Source organism: Primulina huaijiensis, chromosome 10, assembly GCF_012295235.1.
Source record: "Primulina huaijiensis isolate GDHJ02 chromosome 10, ASM1229523v2, whole genome shotgun sequence".
Classification (NCBI taxonomy): domain Eukaryota; kingdom Viridiplantae; phylum Streptophyta; class Magnoliopsida; order Lamiales; family Gesneriaceae; genus Primulina; species Primulina huaijiensis.
Window position 1 is genome coordinate 14031975 of NC_133315.1, and position 23213 is coordinate 14055187.

General features: G+C 33.3%; 1 protein-coding gene and 1 long non-coding RNA gene across 2 annotated transcripts; one reads left to right on the forward strand and one right to left on the reverse strand.

The window, feature by feature from the left end:
• Nucleotides 1–1329: 1329 nt before the first annotated feature.
• On the reverse strand, nt 1330–4195 carry LOC140986015 (uncharacterized). Its single transcript, XR_012176873.1, has 3 exons — nt 4081–4195; nt 1783–1843; nt 1330–1657 (listed from the first exon to the last, which is right to left on the reverse strand). It is a non-coding gene; the product is annotated as an uncharacterized lncRNA (long non-coding RNA).
• An 8600-nt stretch (nt 4196–12795) lies between these two features.
• On the forward strand, nt 12796–17751 carry LOC140986768 (uncharacterized). The gene is made up of 10 exons (XM_073455117.1): nt 12796–13143; nt 13242–13347; nt 14236–14296; nt 14388–14683; nt 15423–15562; nt 15871–15945; nt 16177–16267; nt 16613–16816; nt 17093–17137; nt 17392–17751. Exons 1-10 carry the CDS (start codon nt 12934–12936, stop codon nt 17478–17480), a joined length of 1317 nt encoding a protein of 438 aa, XP_073311218.1. The 5' UTR covers nt 12796–12933; the 3' UTR covers nt 17481–17751.
• The last annotated feature ends 5462 nt before the right edge of the window (nt 17752–23213 follow it).

A 23213-nucleotide genomic window follows, 5' to 3' on the forward strand; every position in this document is an offset into this window, starting at 1 on the left:
TTAGTGTAATCCAAAAAGGTACACAATCTCTGATCGTGGACCGAATTTTACCATCAACATGAGGGAGATCCGTTCATAGGGATTTACAAGAAGGACTATCCTCACTTAAAATCCAGAATAGTTTGGAGCCAGCATTTTATACACAAAGGTAACAACCTGAACACCTTATGAGTGATTTTTAAACATATGACGCCCAAGGACTGTTTCGAATATCGAAACAAAATTTTAAACTTCCGATGTGCCTTTGGTGCGAGAAACGATGCTCCAACACATAGATCTCGTGCCATGTATTTAATTTAAAAATAGTTTTCTATAAGACGGTCACGCAGATTTATATCTGTCAGAGGGGTGTCAATCTGGTCCATAAGTGCAATGAAAAGTGTTTGGTGTAATAATTGTCCATGCTGGATAGAGCAATCGAAACGTGACGATTGAGTTGTTGTAATGTTTAAACGATTTGAGTTACATCATTACTAAAAACTATTATTTTTAGTAAAACGACAAATGCTCAGTCCTACAATCAGTATTAGAGTCAAGTTCATGAGTTCGATTCTCATTGGCTGTAAGTAGTGCACTTATTAGAAGAGTGATTGTTGAATACAATAATCGTTCTTGCTTAATAGATAAATCGAAACGTGATGCTTGAACTGTTTTAAGTTTTAAAATATTTGAGTTGCACCATTACCACAAGCTATATCTTTCGATAAAACAACAAGCGCTATGTCCTACAAAAAATAATACTTTCAATATAAAAATAAATTTTTTTCATATGACGAGTCGAGTTGGAGAACCGTATCACAAAATTGATACGTGAGACCATCTCATTTGATTTTTTGTATTAATTTGAAGGTCAAGATTACATTCTAAATGTTCATCAACGGATGAATTTAGAACGAATTTGCACTTTATGATTTCAACTTTATTTAATTTGTTTGTGTGAATTTAATCAAGATGAATTCACTGAGCTAATACCGAGATTTCCAAGTAATAAAGAAGATATAACCATGTTTCTCGGGCTGATGGAACTTAATGGGTGGAGCTATGGAAGCCTAGATGATGATACACGGAGCAAAGATGGTGTTCAATCAAGAAGCATGTGGTTAGGAGTACAACTTTTAGGTAGATGCAGTAATAATTTTTCACCATGTAGAGTGGCTGCTGATGCTATTAATATAATGGATTCCCAATAAGCACTAGCTGAAGTGTTCTCCTGATGAAATACAAAGTCACGAGGAACACGCCTAGAGTAAATCCTTCTCGATTGAGTAGAATAATCACCGAGCACTGCAGAATGCATTGAGGCGCTGCATCGAGCTAGCTGGGGGTGGAAATGTCATGCCGAGCTAAAGTGCCCAAGAAGATATGCAGCGCGTCCCGAGCTCGATGTTACTGCCAAAAAAAAAAAACATAAGACCAAGGCAGAAAGAATCCAAATAATAATATCTCATAATTTGAATGTATAATGTAGGATACAAAATTTTAAAACATCTCCATAGCTATATAATCTCGAGTCCATGGAACTTGGCATGTGAATGCGAGATATTACAAGAAAAATACACACAGCTTGTGAAGCTCATCAGCACCCCATTATTGCTTCAGCCATGACTTACTCGATCAGAGCACTTGTCAGCAATATCCACAAATATTGAGTTAAGACCTAAGTCCTAGAAAGGGAGTGCACCAACTTTTAATTAATTTAATTCATGTGTAAATGGGAAATTTCAAACAACCAGCCTGAAAAAATTTGATAGAAGCCCATGAACACGAACTTGTATGTTTTACCTTATTGATCTTAATAGAAGAAACCAATATATCCATAAAAGAACTGGGCACCAAGTTTATGCTGTTCGGCATAAATCCACAAAAAAAAAAAAAGAAAGTTAAATGAGGGCATGAGTGTCGACACAAGAAACATGTACTGTTGGATCTCGGTTTTCTCGTGCCCAAAAGAAGTTTTAAAATTTTTATTTTATTTTGACAATCAAAATATTTGTTTAAGCACTCGTATGGTTTTATAAATTAAACATACATAGGATGTTTAAAACTTTTACCTTCAGTGAACAATTTTCACTAATACACATATATATAAGTTTAGGACCCATTAATTAAATTAAATACTTAATGAGTTGAATCAATTAATTATTCTAGTCCAACAAGTTTAATTAATTAATTAATCTTTTAAAGTCAAATTAAGAACCTTAATAATATGTATGTTGGTCTTGTACTCCTACAAGCCCATTATACATACACACATTACATTTAATTTAAATCACTTATAAATTCAACATTTGAATTTAATATTTAAATTATAAATTCAACTCCTTGAATTTATCACCTCCAAAATTTAATATTTAATAAACTCAAATTTTGAGTTTAATAAATTAAATCCTCTTATTTTATAAATTCAACTCCTTGAATTTATTCTCTCCAAATTTCATAAATTCAACTTCTTGAATTTGTTATCTCAAAATTTGAACTCCTCGAATTTATTTTCTCAAATTTAATTATCATAACTTCAACTCCTTGAATTTACTATATCATAATATAAATTCAATTCCTTAAATTTATTATCTCAATGTTTTATATAAATTCAACTCCTTGAATTTATTATCTCAACGGGAACAAATGATCCAGTGTTTGTGTGACCCTCAATGGTTCAGGGATACAGCTAGCCATGGGTTCACAACTCCTTGTGATTCAGACATAATCCTTTATTCGGCTTACCCTAATTTGGCTCATTCTATGTATCAACAATTGATCATGAAAATGCCAGAAATCATATTTCTGATTAAACCCATCGAATCATGGTAAGAGTGTCTAGTAGCATTGCCTCATGATTCCCTAGGTATCACTGATAGTGCCTGCAAGAACCAGTCGGTTATGATTAACGTACAGGATGGTTCCTTCATCTCATATATCCCGATCGAATCTGCAACCATTGATTCATCGAGGATTGCATATTAATTCGATAACTATGTGACACATATGAATAGTGGCATCACATGTACTATTGGAGAACTCCTTCTCCAACGCACATCTCATACTCTAGCCAGAGATTCCATGCACTATTATTTCATCAGATCACATAGGATATCCAAACTCGTAGGTGAGCAGTGAATCCCCGACTACAATGCACTGGCTACTATATGTGTCGCAACTGTACCCAACCTCGCCACCTGATGACTCTCATGGAGCCAGTAAACGAGTCAAGGCACAGCCCTAGTACCCAGAGCATCAGTGTTGTCCCGGGTCGTAAGGACTAATGGTGTACAATCATAACCACGGACTTATCCTCTCGATGAATGATAACCACTTGGAAAGTTCGAGGGAGGGTTGTTCGATATAATCATCATATGACTACTCATCTGCATGTTTGGACATCTCTATGCCCTTACCAAGAAACGCAGTACACAACATTACATATGCTAGTCTCGAGCTGAAGCGACCTTTATCCATGTTTTAGGCGACTGAATCGACTAGGAACGAATTTAGAATATACAGTGTTTACAAATGAGTTTCAACATCGAATTACGATTCATTTGTATTAAAACATAATCAAGGACTATATCTATGCTGATCGCATGTGTATACAGATAAAGTGAAACGAAACCATTAAAAGTTAAATTATATTAAAATAAAAATTGTTTATTACAAATGAGTCAATAAAATCCCTAACCAACAGTTGGCTTGCAGGACATCTACTCTAACATGTACTTCACCAGAGAATTTTGAACTCCTATCCAGCTTAAATGTTATCAGAAATTATGAATTGGAGCTCGCATGATTTATCCAAGTGGCCAAAATATGACATATCCTTTAAGAACCGAACCCGTCAAACTACTAATTTAATTAAATAGCATCTCGAGTAAATAAAAGCTTAAACTTACACAGCTCAATAAAAATATAGCAAGGTTGCAAGCATTGAAAATCCTTAAGCATATTGATAAGTTAAATTATAAGGCGAAAAACAAATGTAATATAAATTAAGACGTATAAATAGCAAAGTTTTAAATCTTCCATGTTACGACATCCATAGATGAAGTAGTAGTGGGACTTTTTCTGATAAACTTGATAAATTACCAAGGTAAAAAAATAGAGAAGCTTCAACATGCCGATCGGCGAGATCGCCTATAAAACTCCCCTTTCATTAGTTCCATTTACAGAGATCTAGGGGGTTGTATTTATGTATCTCAAGCATGGTTCGCAATCGCGGTCGCAGAGATCGTCGCGGAGGTTACCGTTCTAGTTCTCATGACATTTCGTGAACGGTCACGGCGTGGATATTTTTTAAAAATTAATATAAATTGAAAATTTTGGAAAAATATTTAAAAATATGTAAATCAAAATAAATATCATTTAAATATATTGTTTGATGAAAACAATACAGTAAATATATTTTTTAATTTTTATTCACGCCTTATTGAATCACAAAACATATCTTTGTTATATATCGAAATTTCACAACCTTCTCAAAATTGAAATATACTATTAAGAAAGTTTTGGGTTATAATCAATTAAACTTTTGAAAAAATTTCAATTGGAGATACATATGTTAACCCAAATTGGAATCAAATTTCTTCAAAGGTTACTTTAGAGTTACATATTATTTAACATAAATAAATACATCAACTAAAATCAATATTTTACAATCAATTTAATTATTTTATTATTACACATTCTGGTAAAAATTTCCCAATATAAATAGCTAAATCTCAATGTAGCTTTTCTTTAATTGATGGATGGAGCGTTAAGTAGATTCGAGATTCATAGTTAAATATTCTTTATAGCAAGCCTTACAATTGTTTGTTTGTGTATTCAAGTATTCCAGAATACTTTGCTCCTATATTCATTTTTTTTTTCTTTTTACCGTTCCGTTCCGTGTCGTTTCGTCGATCAGTGTCGTTCCATCGATAACACGACGTTTTGTATCTACGTAATGATGTCCCAAAGCATCAATGTTCACACCCCGGAACTTCCTCAAGGTGGGCCTCGTTCCCGTTCCAGAACGACCGTTCCGATACCGTTTCAGCAAACAATGATCACTGCCACTATAGAATTCTGATAAACTTTCCAAGAAACGACGTTGTTCATCAAATACAGTTGATGATTAAAAGACCTGGAGTAAAAACACAAAGACAACCTTCTAATCGGTGGATTTAGGCGAGCCTTGTTGAAGATGGTACATCTAGTTAGCACTTTCATGTTCCGTTCCGACCGTTAACGTTTCATTCTACCATTAAAGCGCCGCTATAACGTTAAAGAACAACGCTACAAAGCAATCACCGATTTGTCATGGAACTTTAGAACGTCAGTGACCGTTCCTGTTCCAGAACGGGCGTTCCGACCACGCCGCAACCGTTTCGGCGAACCATGACCTCAAGGCGATGGACATGGGTCAAAATGACAGCCCAACCAGAAAATATCAAGGCTCGTGAATACTTTCCGATGATCCATCTCGAAGTACCTCATAATAAAATAAAAATAAATCAAATAAATTAGAAAAAAAACAGATGATTTTTTAATTTAATTTTTTTTGACAAAAAAAACGTCTAGTCTCAAGAAAGCAATTTATTCTAATATTAAATAAATTAGTCTCCGGAAACGGCGCCAAAAACTTGATCGACGATTTTGGTTAGGAATAAATCTAGCAAGCGGACTAGGTCAAGTTATAGTAAATGGATTATGAGTCCAAGTATCGATCCCACAGAGACTAATATTTAATTACTAGAATTTTTATCACTTAACTTAAGATAGACAAAATAAATAAAAAGATAATATGAGAATTATTAATCTAAACTATTAAATAAAATAATTGCAACCAAAAACGACGAATTCAACGATCAATGAGTGATTCAATTTCAAAAAAAAAAAAAAAAACTAAGGCACACAACTGTACCAAACTCTACTATGTTGACACATGTTAAAATTCAATTAATTATTTAATTCTTGACAATCACTGTGAAATGTCCAATTTTATTTATTAAATGATTCATCGAGTTAATAAGTCTATTTAAATCTAACAGTCTAATTATTTCTAATTTAATTTAATTAGATCTAAATGCATTAAATTTTTGTGAAATTTCAGTGTTCACCTAAAACCGCACATTATTTCTAGTCAGTTTAACTATGTGTTGTTGACGTCTTTGTTGCTATATTTAACCAATCATCTTTTCATTCGTGATTAATCAACATACATGTAAATAGTTGATCAGACTATCAACAAGAAATATTAAACTAACATCAATCAATAATTAAAATCAAGAAAAATAATATATTGAAAATAAACCATATATCAAACAAAGTATTGTTTGGCCTTTTCGTGGTCTTAACCTAAAGAAATTTATTCCATAAATTCAAAACAGCAATGAAAAGTCATATTTAATTTCATAGAAGAAAACAAAAAAAAAAGGAATAAAAGGAATTCTCAGTGATTTTTGGCGTGTGTTGATGAATTTTTCCTGCTTCTGTCTTCCTCCTTTCAATTCTATACTTCCGTCTTCTCTTCTTTCCTCTGCTTTCGCTTCTGCTCTCCTATTTTCTTTACGTGACTATCCTCTGTTTCCTCTCTACTCTGCCTCTCTCCTCTCTACTCTGCTTCTCTCTTCTGGCCTTCTCCTTACGTCTCTGCCTTCTTCTCTCACTATTTTTCTCTCCTCCTTCCCCCCTTTGGCGCTGCTTTTTTTTTTTCTCTTTTTTGCGCCTTCCTCTGTAAGTTTCTTTCACGTCTCTTTTTGTCTCCAGTTCATGAGCTTAATCCTCCAACTCCTTGAAGCACATGTCAAGTTCAAAAATTGTAGATAAGATTGTAGAGATTTTATTTATCAAGATCTGCACATATTTTTTTCCAAAACTTCAATATTCTTAAGATAATAAAATATAAAAATATTTTATTTCTTTTATTTTGGTAATTTGTTTCCTCTGAAGTTTTGTAAAATCATCTTATCTCTTAAATTAGGCTTTTTCCTCTTTTATTCAAATCTATAAATATTATAAAATTAATTCAGATAAGCACAAAATTAGGGATAAAATTCTAGATAAGCACAAATATTATAAAATAAAATCCCTAAATCTCTATAAGATTTTGCCTTATCATATATCATGCAAAGTCAACTCTTGATAATGTTATATGAGAATTATGTACATCTAGTAGTCAGCATTACTAAAAATATTATTTAATTAGTAGATTCTAAACTTACTAAATAAATAATTATGAATTCATTGTAACACCGATCGACGATCAGACAGCATCGATATACTGAGGGTATAAATCTTGTTCATATATTGAAAATTAAAAATTTCGAATATTAAAATTTTCATTGATCTATTTTTGGTAGCTCGTTATATGAACTGCTTCACCAAAACATACAGTTCCACTCTCCTCGTTTAATTAGCAGTTAAACTAATTTACACAACTTCCAATTCATGGAATCCACTTATAAACTCCTTTACAAGCAATTTATTTGATCACCATCAAATTACAGTCACAAAATTCAACTCATTGAAATTGACTATTTCAACGAAAACACAAAATCCGATACTTGTATGATCCTCAATAGTTTAGGGATTCAGCTAGATATGAGTTCACAAATTCTTTTGATTCAGAATAACATTTATTCTTATTCGGATTACCCTAATTAGCCTCATTCTTTTCATCAATCCATTGATCAAGAATTTCAGAATTTGAATCTGATTGTACTCATCGGATCATGGTAAAAACGTCTAGTATCATTCCCCGTGATCTCATAGGTATAAGTGATAGTGCCTGAAAAAACCTTAAATTATGGTTAGTATACAATACAGTCCTTTAATAGTATTTGATATTACAAAATAAAGAAATCAATTTTCTTGTAATATTATATGTTATTTGGAACAATCTATAATAGGATGTTTCCAAAGTATTATCAATATTAGTGAATTGGAAGTTCATATCAAATGAATCTCAGTAAAAGAACTAGATCAATTGAATTTTGGACTCGAGTTTCTCGAGAAACACAAACCTTGGAAATATCTAGAGAATGAAATGGAACTCATGGTAGAGGATATAATGACCATGAGCTCATTCTCGATATACATCTTACTAGGGATGTTATACGAACAATATAAAGAAAAATATTTTGTTGTTTATATTGATTCGAAGGTGCTGGAAAAAAACCTTGATACAAGGTAAAAACACTATCGATTTTTTTTTTATGATACAAGAGCAAACATTCTGCTAGGAAATAATTTCTTAGAAATGTTTAAATTCTATACACAAGAAAAATGAGACCAGAAGATTAGTGTTCACAACACAACGTGATTACAAATTCATAGTCCAGAGACTAAGAGATAGATTTTACAAAAAATTTCCAATCCAATTTCGCAACAAGCGTGGTGATGAAAGAAAACTTATGAACCCGAAAATGAAAGGTTCTAGACGGTTTGGAGAATAATGCTTCAATTAAGAGCAGATCAAAACCTCCAATCAGAAGAAATATAATTCTTCAAAAATATTTTACACCAGAAGGATATAGAGTTCGAAACAAATTATCCTAAGAAGATGTCAAGAACATGATCAAAGAAAACTACAATGAAAATACCTTGGTATGGTGAGACAGAAATCAACTTCAAGCCAGCCTTAAAATTAAGGAAGGCAAGGAATATGAGTTCTTTAGATGTAAGCGTATCCCAATGAACATAAAAGATCAAAAGGATCTGAAAATTATTATCAATTAACATTTAAACCTTGGTTTTAATCAAAGCAAGAATATCACCATATAGCAGTCTAGGATTTCTGATAATAAGTCATGGTGAAATAAAAGGAACAATAGTAATTAATTATCAAGAAATTATTAAAATTTTGAAGTTTGATAGATTTTTTATATTCAGTCTAGAACATTTAATCAGTTGTATATGCTACGCTAAAATATTCTCTAAATTTGATTGTGAGTCTGGATTTTATCATATTAAGATGAAGTGCAAAAGTAAGAAATTCACAGCTTTTTCCACACCAAAAAATAAATATATTAGGGAAGTATTACGAATGGTTTTGGCTAATGTACCCCAGATATTTCAAAGAAAAATAGATAATCTATTTAAAGATTATTTTAATATTATGTTTGTTTATATTGATGATGTTTTAATATCATAAAAAAATATGGACGAACATATTAAAAATTTAGAGATCTTCTTTAAGGTTTGTAAAAAACAAGGGCTGGTCATATCCGAAAAGAAGACAGTCATTTTTACAAGGAAGATTGAATTTTGTGAAATTTAAGAAGATGAGTCAAGAATAAATATGCAAGAATACATAGTAGAAAATTTGCTGAATTTTCAAGATGAACTAAAATTTAAAGAAACAATTTCAAAGTTTCTTTTAACTTTGCTGGAGTGTTCATTAAGAACCTAGCAAAAAACAAGAAAGCGTGTATTTCATTACTGAAAAAAGATGCAAGATTTATATGCACAAAAGAATACAAAAGAGACTTAGCCAACTAAAAGATATTTGCAAAAATCTTTCAAAAATGGTTATTCCTTGAGATGAAAATGATATGATATTATATATAGATGTTAGTGATCATTGATGGGCAGCGGTTCTTACAAATCTCACACTAATGTAGAACATCCATGTAGGTATTGCAGTGGACTATTATCATATGCAGAAGCTATACGATAGCACGTCAACAAAAAGAAATTTTATGCAGTAAAAATGACTTTTGAAAAATGATCATTATTTTTACTTGCAAAAAAATTTACCTTAAAAGTTGATAATACACGTGTAAAAGCTTTCTTAAAAAATAGAATTGAATCTAAACCCAAGAAGACAAGATTATTGAGATAACAAGCTTTGTGTCAAAATTATATTTTTGATATTGTTATTATTAAAACTGATGAAAATATTTTTGCAGATTTCTCAACAAGAGATGAACATCGCTAATGTCGATGTCATTATGAAAATACAGAGGCATTTGAGAGAACATCTTGAAATGCTTCAAACCGAGTTCAATAAGTTTGTCATAAATACATAAGTTACAAGTAGGCTACAACAAGTTAATAAGAACATTGTCTCTAATGGAACATGTTGTTTACAGGCTTATACTCGGCTATAGTCTGTATTACAAAAGACAATCCTCCACACTATTGAGAAGCCACTGGTTTCCTAAATGAAGAGTTTTCGAGTACATGACTCTATACCTAGAGCAGGAGATTCAAGTACCTCTAGCACAAGTGTTAAATCGATATCAAATTTAGATAAGTCGGCCAAAGCAAAAATTCAAGATCTGGATTCTTATTTCGAACCTTCAAGTCAACCTTTCACCTCAGGGATTGAAGAGGGAGAGATTAACCTTAGACCTCAAACTGAAAAAGGAAAATCTAAGGTTGGAGTAGTAAGAGAGTATCATAGGATATGGATGAAACCAGATTCCTAACCCAAAGAGGTAAAAACATGGTATGAATTTGAGGTTCTTGCCTCAGTTTATTTACTAGATCATACAATTTCCCAAAAATTTCAAAACTGCCAAAATAGATCCAGGAAACTATTCATGAAACATTGGAAAATAATTATTATTTATCAAGACGAGATATTCTGGAGCTTTAATTTTTTTAGTACAACACTAGAACTAGTCGGGAAAGACTCACATCAAGCCTTTTACTTCGTCGTAAATTCTGCAATATGGCTCATGTGGGAAGATGGTCAGAAGGAATCTGTTCGGAATGCCCAAACTAAAAAGAGAATTCGGAAAAGGTTTTTGACCCAGATCTAACCGAAAAAATGCAGAGACAATTCCAAGTGGTGAAGATCCACACAAGTCACGTTTCCCTGGGGGACCATACAAAAACAAAAGATTCTTCGACAAAGGTAAAGAAGGCATGTGAACCAGCAACTCTATTAGTGGAAGATAGATCACTCAACCACCACAACATGACAGACCACTAACTAGTGGTACATCAACTAAAAGATGTTGTCGGACACAACTGGTAAAGAAATTCACAAATTTGAAGTCCAGATTTTGAATCCATCTTCTATATATATCAAGGCAGAAGGAAGATGAATACATAATTCAATATCTTCATTTATTTTTAAAATAAAATTTATAATATTTTTCAATTTATATGTCTTGTAATTCAAGCTACGATAAGTAGCTACAAAAGTTTTTCCCTCTTTCAAGAGGTTACTATGTAATAATATATTGCATGTTTGAATAAAAGAACAAAAGCTTATTGTTCATCTCATGTATTATTTTAAAAAATTAAACTTTTATTATGAGGTAGAACACGAAACATAGTTGTGCTAAGTGTTGTTAAAAGAATCTACGTCCGAAATCATTTGTTGCGATTGCATAGTTAGGTTGTGAGGAACAGTTTGTAAAATCCGGTGGATATAACCCGAGGTACTCCGATCAAGATATTTTAAATTTCAAAATGCATATATATATATATATATATATATAGGAAAAAAAATTCGAAAATCGATTTTCCTGTTCATATCTGGTCCGAAGAAATTTAGGAAAATAAAAATATGAAGTATGATATTTAAAGTTGGATTACAAATTTTCTAAAATAGGTATTTGATCAATTTTTTTGGATGGGATAATTTTGTTAGTCTGCTTAAACAATTAAAGTTAGTCTAAATATTAATGTTTAATAATATATGTTTTTATTTATTAAACAAGAGGCATATCGAAATTGTCATGATCTCTTGGTGTTTCATTTTCATTATCACTTACAATAAATATCTCTCAATAATAATAATAAACCGGATCGTCTTGCATAGTTGCATGTATTCGGAATATATTTTCCTATATTTTTAGAAATTTTTTTTAGTTCTTTTATATATATATATATTGAAAGATATATATATATATATATTGAAAGATATATATATATATATATATATATTGAAAGATTTGTTTATATATTGAAAGATATATATATATATATATTGAAAGATTTGTTTATATATTGAAAGATATATATATATATTTATATATATATATATATATATATATATATTGAAAGATTTGTTTATATATTGAAAGATATATATATATATATATATATAGATAGATTTTTTTATATATTGAAAGATATATATATATATATATATATATTGAAAGATATATATATATATATATTGAAAGATTTGTATATATATTTATTGTTTAAATTTGTTTATATATTGAAATATATATATATATATATATATATATATAGAAAAAAAAATTCGAAAATCGATTTTCCTGTTCATATCTGGTCCGAAGAAATTTAGGAAAATAAAAATATGAAGTATGATATTTAAAGTTGGATTACAAATTTTCTAAAATAGGTATTTGATCAATTTTTTTGGATGGGATAATTTGTTAGTCTGCTTAAACAATTAAAGTTAGTCTAAATATTAATGTTTAATAATATATGTTTTTATTTATTAAACAAGAGGCATATCGAAATTGTCATGATCTCTTGGTGTTTCATTTTCATTATCACTTACAATAAAGATCTCTCAATAATAATAATAAACCGGATCGTCTTGCATAGTTGCATGTATTCGGAATATATTTTCCTATATTTTTAGAAATTTTTTTTAGTTCTTTTATATATATATATATTGAAAGATATATATATATATATATATATAGATAGATTTTTTTATATATTGAAAGATATATATATATATATATATATAGATAGATTTTTTTATATATTGAAAGATATATATATATATATATTGAAAGATTTGTTCTTATGCTTTTGTATATGTTTTATAAGTTTTGTATTTATTTTTTTGTTTTCTAAGGATTATTCTTATCTTCTTGATGCCTGTGTAAAAACCAGCATTATCGCATGTCAAGAACGCGACTTTGAGCTACTGCAAATGATGTAATGGCCGTGAGCAGTCTAAAGCCCTGATAAATTCATCGTCAACAAAGTGTAAAATCTTCCGGTGATCGAGCGGAAATGGATGCAGTTCTTCCAATTGTAGGATTCTCGGTGATCATTGGAGCTCTGATCGCATTTTTAATATTTATAAATTATTTTCGAAAGAGGAAATCCGAAATTCAGTCGATCGCAAGACCCGAAACGTTGTATCCGGATATGAAGACGAAGCCAACGGTGCCCAGAAAGTTGCACCAGAAATCCCACGCACATTCCCATGCCGCGGATAAGGTTAAGATCAGTTTTTGTGATTTTGTGCAAAGGGTATGTAATTTGATCGGTGTGAATAGTAGTTGGTTGTTTCTTTTATGGTGAAATGCGAACTGCAGGATGCAAATAAGAAGCATCATCCGCTGGATTTGAATACATTGAAAGGGCATGGTGATGCAGTGACGGGGCTGTGCTTTTCACCTGATGCACGGAGTTTAGGGACTGGTAAGGGGCTGTTTATCCTTAATTTTGCTTGTTAGTGCTCTTTGTTACTGTGTATTCTTGGAAATGTGTTTGCTGCCCCTGCCTTTTTATTCGAAGATTGTATTTTTACGGTTTGGTTATTTGGGCAATGCTGTTAAATTTCCTCAGTGGTTTACAATTTTTCTGGGTAATTTCTTTGTCCGTAAGAGGGAGGCTTCTACGGTTTCAGCTAGGAAAAGAAAAAGAATAGCAGTGGAGTTTTTCCTTTTTCCTTGGTCTCGGGTAGCGAATTGATAAATTGGTTGAATGAGGTTCAGATAACTGAAATTAGTATATTACACAAAGCATTCATAACCTATTCTAGGTAAGTCAACTGTAAGATCAATACTAATTAATGGGCCAACTAATTTCTTGATTCTAATACATTCGTCTAAAAAGCAAAAATAATAATATGGTATATTTTGTAAGTGATAAATACTTTTAAAAAAATTATTTTACATTGAATTGTTTCAAACTCCCAGATTTTTTTGTGTATCTGATGAAGATTTTGTCATTTTATCGGATTTTTTTTATGTATTTCACGAGTTTATTTTTGTGTGCTCTGTACGACATCTACTTGTTTAGGCTGTTGTTCAAACATCAATTCGGAAAATGAACAAGGTTACGGTGATGTGATTAATATCCCAGGAGTACTTTACTCAATCTGCACAGATGACTGGGAGTATTTCTCATTTCAGCATGCTATTGGATATTGCCAAGTGGTTTTTGATTATAGGAAAAATGTTTGGAATTGGGGCCTATTTCTTTTAGTTTTTTAACTCGTCTAGAATTCTGTCATTTCTGACTTAGAATATTGGTCTGATTGAAGACACCAAGTTATTGAATAGTACCTTAAAAATTGTTTGCCAGCTTGTGGAGATGGTGTGGTCAGGGTGTTCAGGTTGGATGATGCTTCAAGCAAAAGTTTCAAGTATGAATCGTGTGACCATTCTCATCCACTGTTCCATAGTGCAAGCCTCATAATTCAGTATGGACTAATTATTCATATCATATAATTTTAGGTTTCTGAGAATAAACTTACCTGCTGGAGGTCATCCAACTGCAGTTGCATTTGCTGATGATGCATCCTCTGTGGTAGTGGCTTCCCAAGCACTTTCCGGATCATCTTTGTACATGTATGGGGAAGAAAAGGCAAAAACAACTGGTGAGCAGAATCAACAGTCGAAACTCCCTCTCCCAGAAATTAAATGGGAACGTCATAAAGTTCATGAAAGTAGGGCCATTATCACTCTAATTGGAGCTAAGGCAACATATGGAAGTGCTGATGGAAGTGCCCTTATTGCATCATGTTCAGAAGGTATCTTTTTGTATATGTATTTTTAATTAAATTGCTGCACAATTTTTATTGTTACTCCAAGAAACTCACCACCATGGCACTTGTCCAATGTTGTTAATAACTTTTCTTTTTCATGTGCAGTATATCTATGTTGCTTCCTAAGGTGGTTATTGACCTGGGGAGATAGAGATAGAATGCACTATTAATTTTTAATAAGTTTGTTGTCAGCATTTTTAGTTCCTCTTTTTTCTTTTGCTTTTGGCTATGTAAAGCTCTATTTGGCCTGGCCAACACAAATTAGTGAAGTAGTATGGAATGATATTTATAAGAGTGGGTGGTTTTGGTGTCCGGAATTCACTCCAATTTCGTTTATTAACCCAGCATTTCAATGTTATGAAGCGTTGAGAAATGGTTTATTCTGCTTATTCTTTTTACCATCAGTTTGTTTAGTTGCATAGTCGGACTGTCCTGGTGAGATTTGGTCAACCAGTGGCGATGTATTTACCATCCTCAGGGTCTCATGTCACTATACACGCCTTATACAGCCTCGTTCATTTTCTATTGCTAGCTTTCTCTAGTACCGTATATATATACTTTTTTCATAGGACAACTTTGGATTTGCGGTTGGTTAGTGCAGGATCAGGGAACTGTTTTTCTAGATATGCTTCCACTCTTTTTTGAATAATGCATGTGGAATAGAAACTACTGCTCTCAAAATGAGATTTTTGCGTATGTTTAGTATACTAATTTTCTCCTTCAGGCACTGATATTAAACTCTGGCATGGAAAAACGGGGAAGCTATTGGGAACTGTTGATACAAATCAGCTAAAAAATACAATGGCCAGTATATCTCCAAATGGGCGGTTTATTGCAGCAGCAGCTTTTACTGCAGATGTGAAGGTAAAAGTTATTTGTTCAGCCTTGTAAACATCACGACTGGTGTCCTGTGTTGCAGTGATTTTTTTTGTATTTATAATCTACTTTTAATCGTTCAAGTTTTTATTGTAAAACTTCTCCAGAGAAATGTTTGTATTCATATTTTCGCCGCCCTTTACTTTTGTTTATATCCCCCAGAAAAGAATGACATACATCACCTCATTTTGTAGTGCTACTATTTCTTTTATTATCAATGAAGTGTCACGTGATGGTAGGACATCTGAACTTTTGTGGTGTAAAAAACATTCCATTTACCTAGCTTTATCTTACAGGTTTGGGAAATCGTGTATTCAAAAGATGGTTCAGTCAAAGAGGTGGTGAAAGTTATGCAGCTCAAAGGGCACAAGGTTGTATACCGATCTTCATGTGCACTTTATGTTATGCTTTTGTGCTTATTTTTTTTATATGTTGGCTGATAGTTTATTAAGGTGTCATTGAACTGGATTAAATACATGCATTCATTCTTATGTTAAAAGCATTTTCTTTCAGTTCAGTTTGTATGCTGGTTTCTGTAATAAACTTTATTGACCAAATTTACTTGGCTTTGATGGATTTAACATTTTCTGTTGAATTTTCAGAGTGCAGTTACTTGGCTGTGCTTTGATCCAAATTCAGAAAAAATTATAACAGCGTCCAAGGATGGCTCAATAAGATTATGGAATATCAATGGTAGGATTACTTTCGGAGGCTACGTCTCTTTTGATAATTTTTGTTACTGAACTAAGAATATTTTGTACTTTTCCATGTCTGTATTTTTGCCTTTTAATTGTTGAGATTTATTTTTCCACTGCAAAAAAAATAGATAGCTGCACCCATGCCACTTGTGAAATTACTTTGCCACAAAAATTTATATTTTACAACGAGGGGTTTTGAAGCGAAGCCTACTTGTTCTCTGATCATATATCGTGACACTAAGTTCTTTGACCACACAACGTTGACTTAGGTTACTATATCTTTACTTTTAACGAAAATTTGGAAATAATATGTTTGCTGACCAATGGCTGTTACATGAAGTTCGGTACCATCTTGATGAGGATCCAAAAACTTTGAAGTTGTTTCCAATTCCACTTCATGATGCAAATGGCGCGAGTTTGCATTATGATCGCCTCTGTCTTTCTCCTGATGGAAAAATATTGGCGGCAACTCATGGTTCAACATTGCATTGGCTATGTGCCGAGAGCGGGCAGATTTTAGACACAGCTGAAAAAGCCCATGATGGTAAACCTTTATGGTTCCAACTTTTATGTCGTGTTTTATCGTGCTCTGCTTAGTGGTATTCTAAGTTTTTTTATTTGTAACTTATTGATCATGCACTCTTTAACCAGTGAAAAAGGTGATTGGTTTTCTTCCATGTTATGCTAGTCATGAATTATGCACGATGGAAGTTAGTTTTCTGTTGCGTATCAGTCGACTTCCAAAAGTAAAATCATGCATACAAATTACCTGGCCTCGTTTTTTCCATCAAATATTTGATTCGTGCATGTTTTATCGCAGGTGATATTTCAGATATGTCATGGGCGCCCTCACCTATTCCAACAGGTTAGTGCTTGAGGGATGTTCTTTTTTGTTTATCATTCACTTTTTTTACTAAAAGTTGGTACTTCTTTGAATCTTAGACGAAATGTCTCCTTTTTAGTGGGTTTTTGGGAGAAACCAGGATGAGTGGTGTTTAGTTTAGAATCTCTATGGTTCTTATGCACGAAGGAAGCTTTGCTTAATATTTTTCCCACTTCCAATTTATACATCAGTGAATAGAAATATCAACCCTTGTTTTTCTTGTGCTATGTTTGTAGAAAAAAATAAGCAGCAGCTGGTTTTAGCGACGGCCGGCATTGACAAGAAAGTGAAGCTATGGGCAGCCCCAACTTCTCCTCCCTCTTGAGAGAAACGTACTGGTGGACTGTTCTCACTAATATAATGGAAAAGTGGGCAGAAGGCAAGCATATTTATACATACTCGTGTCGAATGCTTTTTTTTTGCACGGGTGATTGTCACGGGCTTTAAATCTTCAATCATTGCCTTCAGAAGAATGTCGAAGTGTTCGATAGCAGATCCAGGATTCTAGAAAATTTTTGAGCTAGTTTGGCACAATCCTTGTGTTTACACTGAAAAAGATGGTGAGTTTATGACTAAGGAGATCGTTTTTTGGTCCCTTGGTGTAGCCGATGTTTGAGTAGACTCTATCCAAAAATGTTGCTTTATGATCACAATTCTAAATGTGTGAATTTTTACTTTAAAATATGTTCGTATTTAAAAAGCAAATTATAAATCTCATAAACTATATCTTTACATTTATGTAGCAGGAAATTAATATAATGCATAAAACTCAGGATTTCATCATCCCCATCCGCTTTTCCATCCTTTTTCCTAGCGATCATCATATTTCTTGATCCCTTTGCAAATATTGCTAGCGAAGTGTATAGCGGTGTTCAGAACCGAGCCAAACCGTATGATTTGGTTTGGTTTTCAGCTCTCATGGTTTGAATTTGTTTTAAAATTCATTAAGTTGTAAAAATTGGTTTGGTTCAAACTTCGGATAAAAATAAAAATATGGAAAAATCATGTCATAAATTTAGCTAATTTAATGTGGTTTTTCTTGAATATGAGTATATTTTGTTTGATTTTTAGTTTTTATTATATTATTTGTGAGCTTTGTAACAATCTAAAGACATTGAAAATTTATTTATTGTAATTTTATCTCAAAAGAAACGTAACTATTTATATCTATATCTATACCTATATTATTATTATTATAAAAGTGTGAGTTTTCATTGTTTATATTTACTAAATTGTCCTTGTGTGATATATGTTAATTATTATAGATATGTATATATTTGTCTTTTGGTAATTATTTATGATATACCATTAATGTTTGGTGTTTGTCTATATATATTCTCCATCTACTATTATTTATCATCTTTTATATTTAATTTCAAATACGAGCAAATCAAATCAAACTATATGGGATAAGAGGTATATTCATTGATTTAGATATTGTGAATAAACTCTTTCCTTTGTTGGACGTTTTTGCAAAGGGTGCAAGAATCCTGTTAGAGATTATAGCTTATCTTGTTCGAATATAAATCCAGCAGATCACAATAATAAGTGCGGAAACGAACCGATAGAGTATGGTGAAATACAATAAAACAGTAGGCAATAGAACAGTGGTTGTTTCTGGAAGTTCGAAGATAAAATCTTCTACGTCTCCCCTTCTTCTGTTTCCAGAAGGTATCACTAAAAGACTTTGGTTATTACAGTACAACACTTGTACACACCTACTTCAGTAGGGCTTATCCTTTGCCTAATGAAACTCTTAGTTTCACAACACGATATAAATGAATACAACAAAGTTCTAGCTTGAAAAGACTATTTTCCAGTTTACAAACTCTTCTCAATAAAATATAATAAAGTGTTTAGCTTGAAGAGATTTACGAAACAGTAGCACAATATGATCTCAGAGGATCAGATATATGATATGAAACGTGTGCTGCTTTTCTGTATGTTGAGCTTCTTGATAGATAGTAGTTGAGATAGCTCAAACTCACGTTGGAATAATCATTGCGTGGATAATGATAATAACGTTGTCTTCTATAAAGGGTTGAACCTAATATATATAGAAAACTTGAGTCCAACGTCTATAATAAAAAAAAGGGCTTCTGTGACTCCTAAGTAAGATCAGCTTTAATACCTAAAACGGGTCCTGCAGAAAGTTTCAAAACAATCCGTCTTGTTTCATACCAAAACTAGTAAGGAGCAATAAATGTCTTTGTACAGCATTAATGACGCAATTAATACTAGTACTAGGTAAAGTAACGGTAACATTTAAGAATGTAACGATTCAAATAAAAAACGTTAAGTTACTTCTGTTTAAGCTAAGTTCTGCTTTTAAAAGCTACGTTCTGCTTCTGGTTTTCTAAGCTGATAAGTACTCGAAGAGTACTGCTTTTGTTAACGCGATACGAAAGCTTCTGCTTATCACGACCTACTGGTTTTGACTCTCATCACCACAAATAAATTAAGTCTAACAATTTCTCCCTTTGCGGTGATGCCAAAACCTAGAAGTTAGTATAAATGAATAACAACAGTTTATCACAGAAAAACAGATAACAATTATAATAAGATAACTGCAAAGTAAATAATCAGAAATAGTCAAAAGAAAATTAATCATCAGTTTCAATGTCCTTAAACATTGTTTCCTCATCTTGAGGATCTTGATTTCTGAAGGAAGATTCTGCATGATGTCCTTTGGTTCTGCCTTCTTCATTATGCCTTATGTCCTGCCTTCTGCTTCCCCCTTTTAGGCATTTGAAAAGCGACTCAGTAGACTATCCATCCGACTAGAAAGGGTATGAATCCCTTCATTCAGCAACTCCAAGATAGGCGCTTGATTCGAAACTCTTTCAGTAATATCAGCAATAGATTGAGATTGGACTCAATCTTAGTGTCAATGAGTTCCAGTTTTGAGTCCATAGCCTCCACTTTGTTAGATACTGAGCGAATGGAAGTATCATGATCAGACACCATTTTGGAGACTTCAGCTTGGCTGAGCAGGATATTACTCTGATTTGGTGAAAACAGATTTTCTGAAGAGGCTAGTTTCAACGAGAAGCTTAGTCAGAGATTCTGCCGTTCGGGTGACCTCCTTCGAGATGCGTTCACGGAAGAACTTGGTGCCACTGATTTCTCCAGCATGCTCACGAGATAACTGTCTCACTACCTCCGAAGGACTATACAGATCTCTTTTCAGAGAGTCTAATTCAAACTCAATGTAAAAGTGGTCTTCAGGGGATGGAGTCTTTTCAAGCATTCGTTTTTTGATCTCTGCTCGATGAGCTATACGAGAGGGAGAAACATCAGGAGGGACAATCAAAGCAATAGACATAATATTTTCTGTTGGAGCAACAGATGGAACAAGGGACAGTTCTGCAGAAGTTCCTTCAGCAGCAGTAGTAGTATTCTCAGGTGCTGCACTCTCTTCTCGTTCAGCAGCTTCAGTAGTTTCCATTTGCTCATCAGCTAGAATAGAATCATACTGAGTTTTCAGAAGAGCTTCCATTTCTGCTTGGTGTTCAGTTGGAAATATCTCTAGATTTGGCAGTGATTGGGTTTGAGCAGCTTCTGGTTCTGCCATAGGTTGGTCTGCTGGTTGAGCTTCTCGTTGGACTACATCATTAGCCTGATATGCTTCTGGTGCAGTAGAAGCAGCAAGAATAATATATTGAATGACTTCATCAACTGAAGCCAATTCACAAACAGAAATCAGAGAAGAAGACTGAGTAGGAACCGTCAAGGATGCAGGAGTACTGGAGACCTTAGCTTTTGAAGGAGCTGTGGTCCTTTCCTCAATCTGGGGTGAAGCCTACTTGATACTGCAGAGGCTCTTCAAAAGCCTGTTCTTGAGAAAAAATTTGATCATTCATCAATTTCAGTTGATCAGTCAAAATATGAATTACATCCTGGTCTTGAGGAGCAGTATGATTCATAGCATCAAAATTTGACTTTAAAGTCTTCAGAACGGAATCCAGCTGCTGACACTTAAGCTGTTCAAGGATGTAATTTCTTCTGTTCATTGCCGCAATCACATTAATGGTCTTAGCAGAATCAAAGACCTTCTTTTCATTCTTCACCATTTTAGAATAAACACCTGGTGTTTTCAAATGAGTGATTGGGTGGAAAGCTCGAACATTCAGCCAATCATCAAAAAAGAGAATGTCCTCACTGGCAGATCTTTCAATCTCTTCCATGTTAAGATTAATAGCAGTGTTAACAGATGACTTGGTGCCATGAGCTTGCGGTTTTTCAACAAGTTTTCCCTTGCCTTTATCTGATGATGATGCAGGCAGCACGGGTCTAAAGGTAGAAGATCCTGCAGAAGGTTCTTTAATAACGACTCCAGATGTGGGTCTGAAAGTCTGAACAGAAGTTGAGGTGGTGGCAGTAGAGATTGATGCTGGTTTTGAGACGGGGAGAGATTCTGGTTGAGATGATGTAGCTTCTGGAAACACTTGTCTCAAAGGGACAATGTCTAAATCAGCAACGGCTGATGTTTTCTTGAGGCGGAGAACTGTGCGAGCCTTCTTCTTGCTAGGGGTGGTAGGGAGTGATGCTTTGGTTGGAGCAGCAGACTCCTCAGATACTGTTATATCTGAATCAGTGGAGACAACCACTCTTTTCCTCTTGATTTTCTTTTGAGGTCCTTGAGCCTTAGTCTGAGCTTTGCCAATCTCTTTCGTCAGAGCAACAAATTCGGCCACAATTGGCTTTGTTCTCAAAGCAAGTACATTGTCAGCATCGGCCATTGTTACATAAGAAGCATCATGTTCAGAAGTAAGTGGAAAACCAGCATCCTTCACCATCATGTTGATCTGAACAGCAAAACCAGTACCCTTTCTCAAAACCATATCCTTCATGATTCTGAACAAAAATCGACTCAAGTCCACCTTAAACTCAGAAGTGATAGCTACCATCACTTGAAACTTTTCTTTGGTCAGCTTATCAAACGTATCAGCTTTAACCAGAAGTGCTTTTGACACAATACCGGCAAGCACTTGATATTCTATTTTCAGAAGCTTCTTGAAGCAAGAGGGAGAGAGTTCCTCTCCAGAAGCTGAGAAAGTGAGGAGGGCAGAAGACATCTCCTCCCTAGAAATATCAAAAAATTCAGAGGTACCTGAGATTGGGAGAAGGAAAGTCGATCCCAATAGTTTAGCATCGATGGAGATGGATGCACCTCCCTGGGAATAAATGATTTTCTCATCCTCGACGGTTGCTTTAGCATAGAAATCTAAGAGGGTAGTCTTGTAGATGATGGCAGGTGATTCCAAAAACCTTCGGAGACCAGATTTTTCAACTACTTTGAACATCTTAAAAAGATTCTCGTCTTTGATGGTCAGAACCGATGCAAAGTTAATTTGATAAGCATTTAGTGTGTAAACTCCAGCCATTTCTGCAAATAAAATGAATTCGAAGTTGATTCTGTAGTGGAGATGAAGGCGAGAGAAAGCAGTAGCTAGTAAGGAAAAGTCTGGAATCGTAAAAGTGAAATGAGATAGAAGAGGTGGTCAATATTCAAAATGTACAGCCGTCAGTGAAACATAAGGACACGTGTCAATATTTTTGCGGTTGAGTTTTTTGAAAAGTTAAAAGATGAGTGTCAGAAATGCAAAAATTTTAAAATATACTAAAAGAGGTGGGCTATCCAAGCGGTTACTAAAGAAAATTAGAAGAGGATTTGTCGTCTTATGATAATATCTACTGGAAGTCATAAAGTACTGAAATATATCCAACATTGTGATAAAAACCAGTAGACACATTGTTTTATTGAAAAGACAAACATCCTTCTACTTCTGACAAAACATGGAAATATTAGTCAGAATAAAATAATGTTCCCCTTAATTTAAAGCAAATAATAAATAAATATTAAAAGCGAAGATTCAAGATTTGAGGGAAAGACAGGTGACTCTTGATATTCGTGCAGGAGGTGAACAGTTTAGACGTCTCTTCAGCTTCCCCAAGGCTCTATATAAATACCTGCAAGCTTACAAACTAAGTCATTTACACGTTTATCAAATCAAAACAAATGAATGGTGCAAGCATTCTCTCGGAGTCTTCTCCA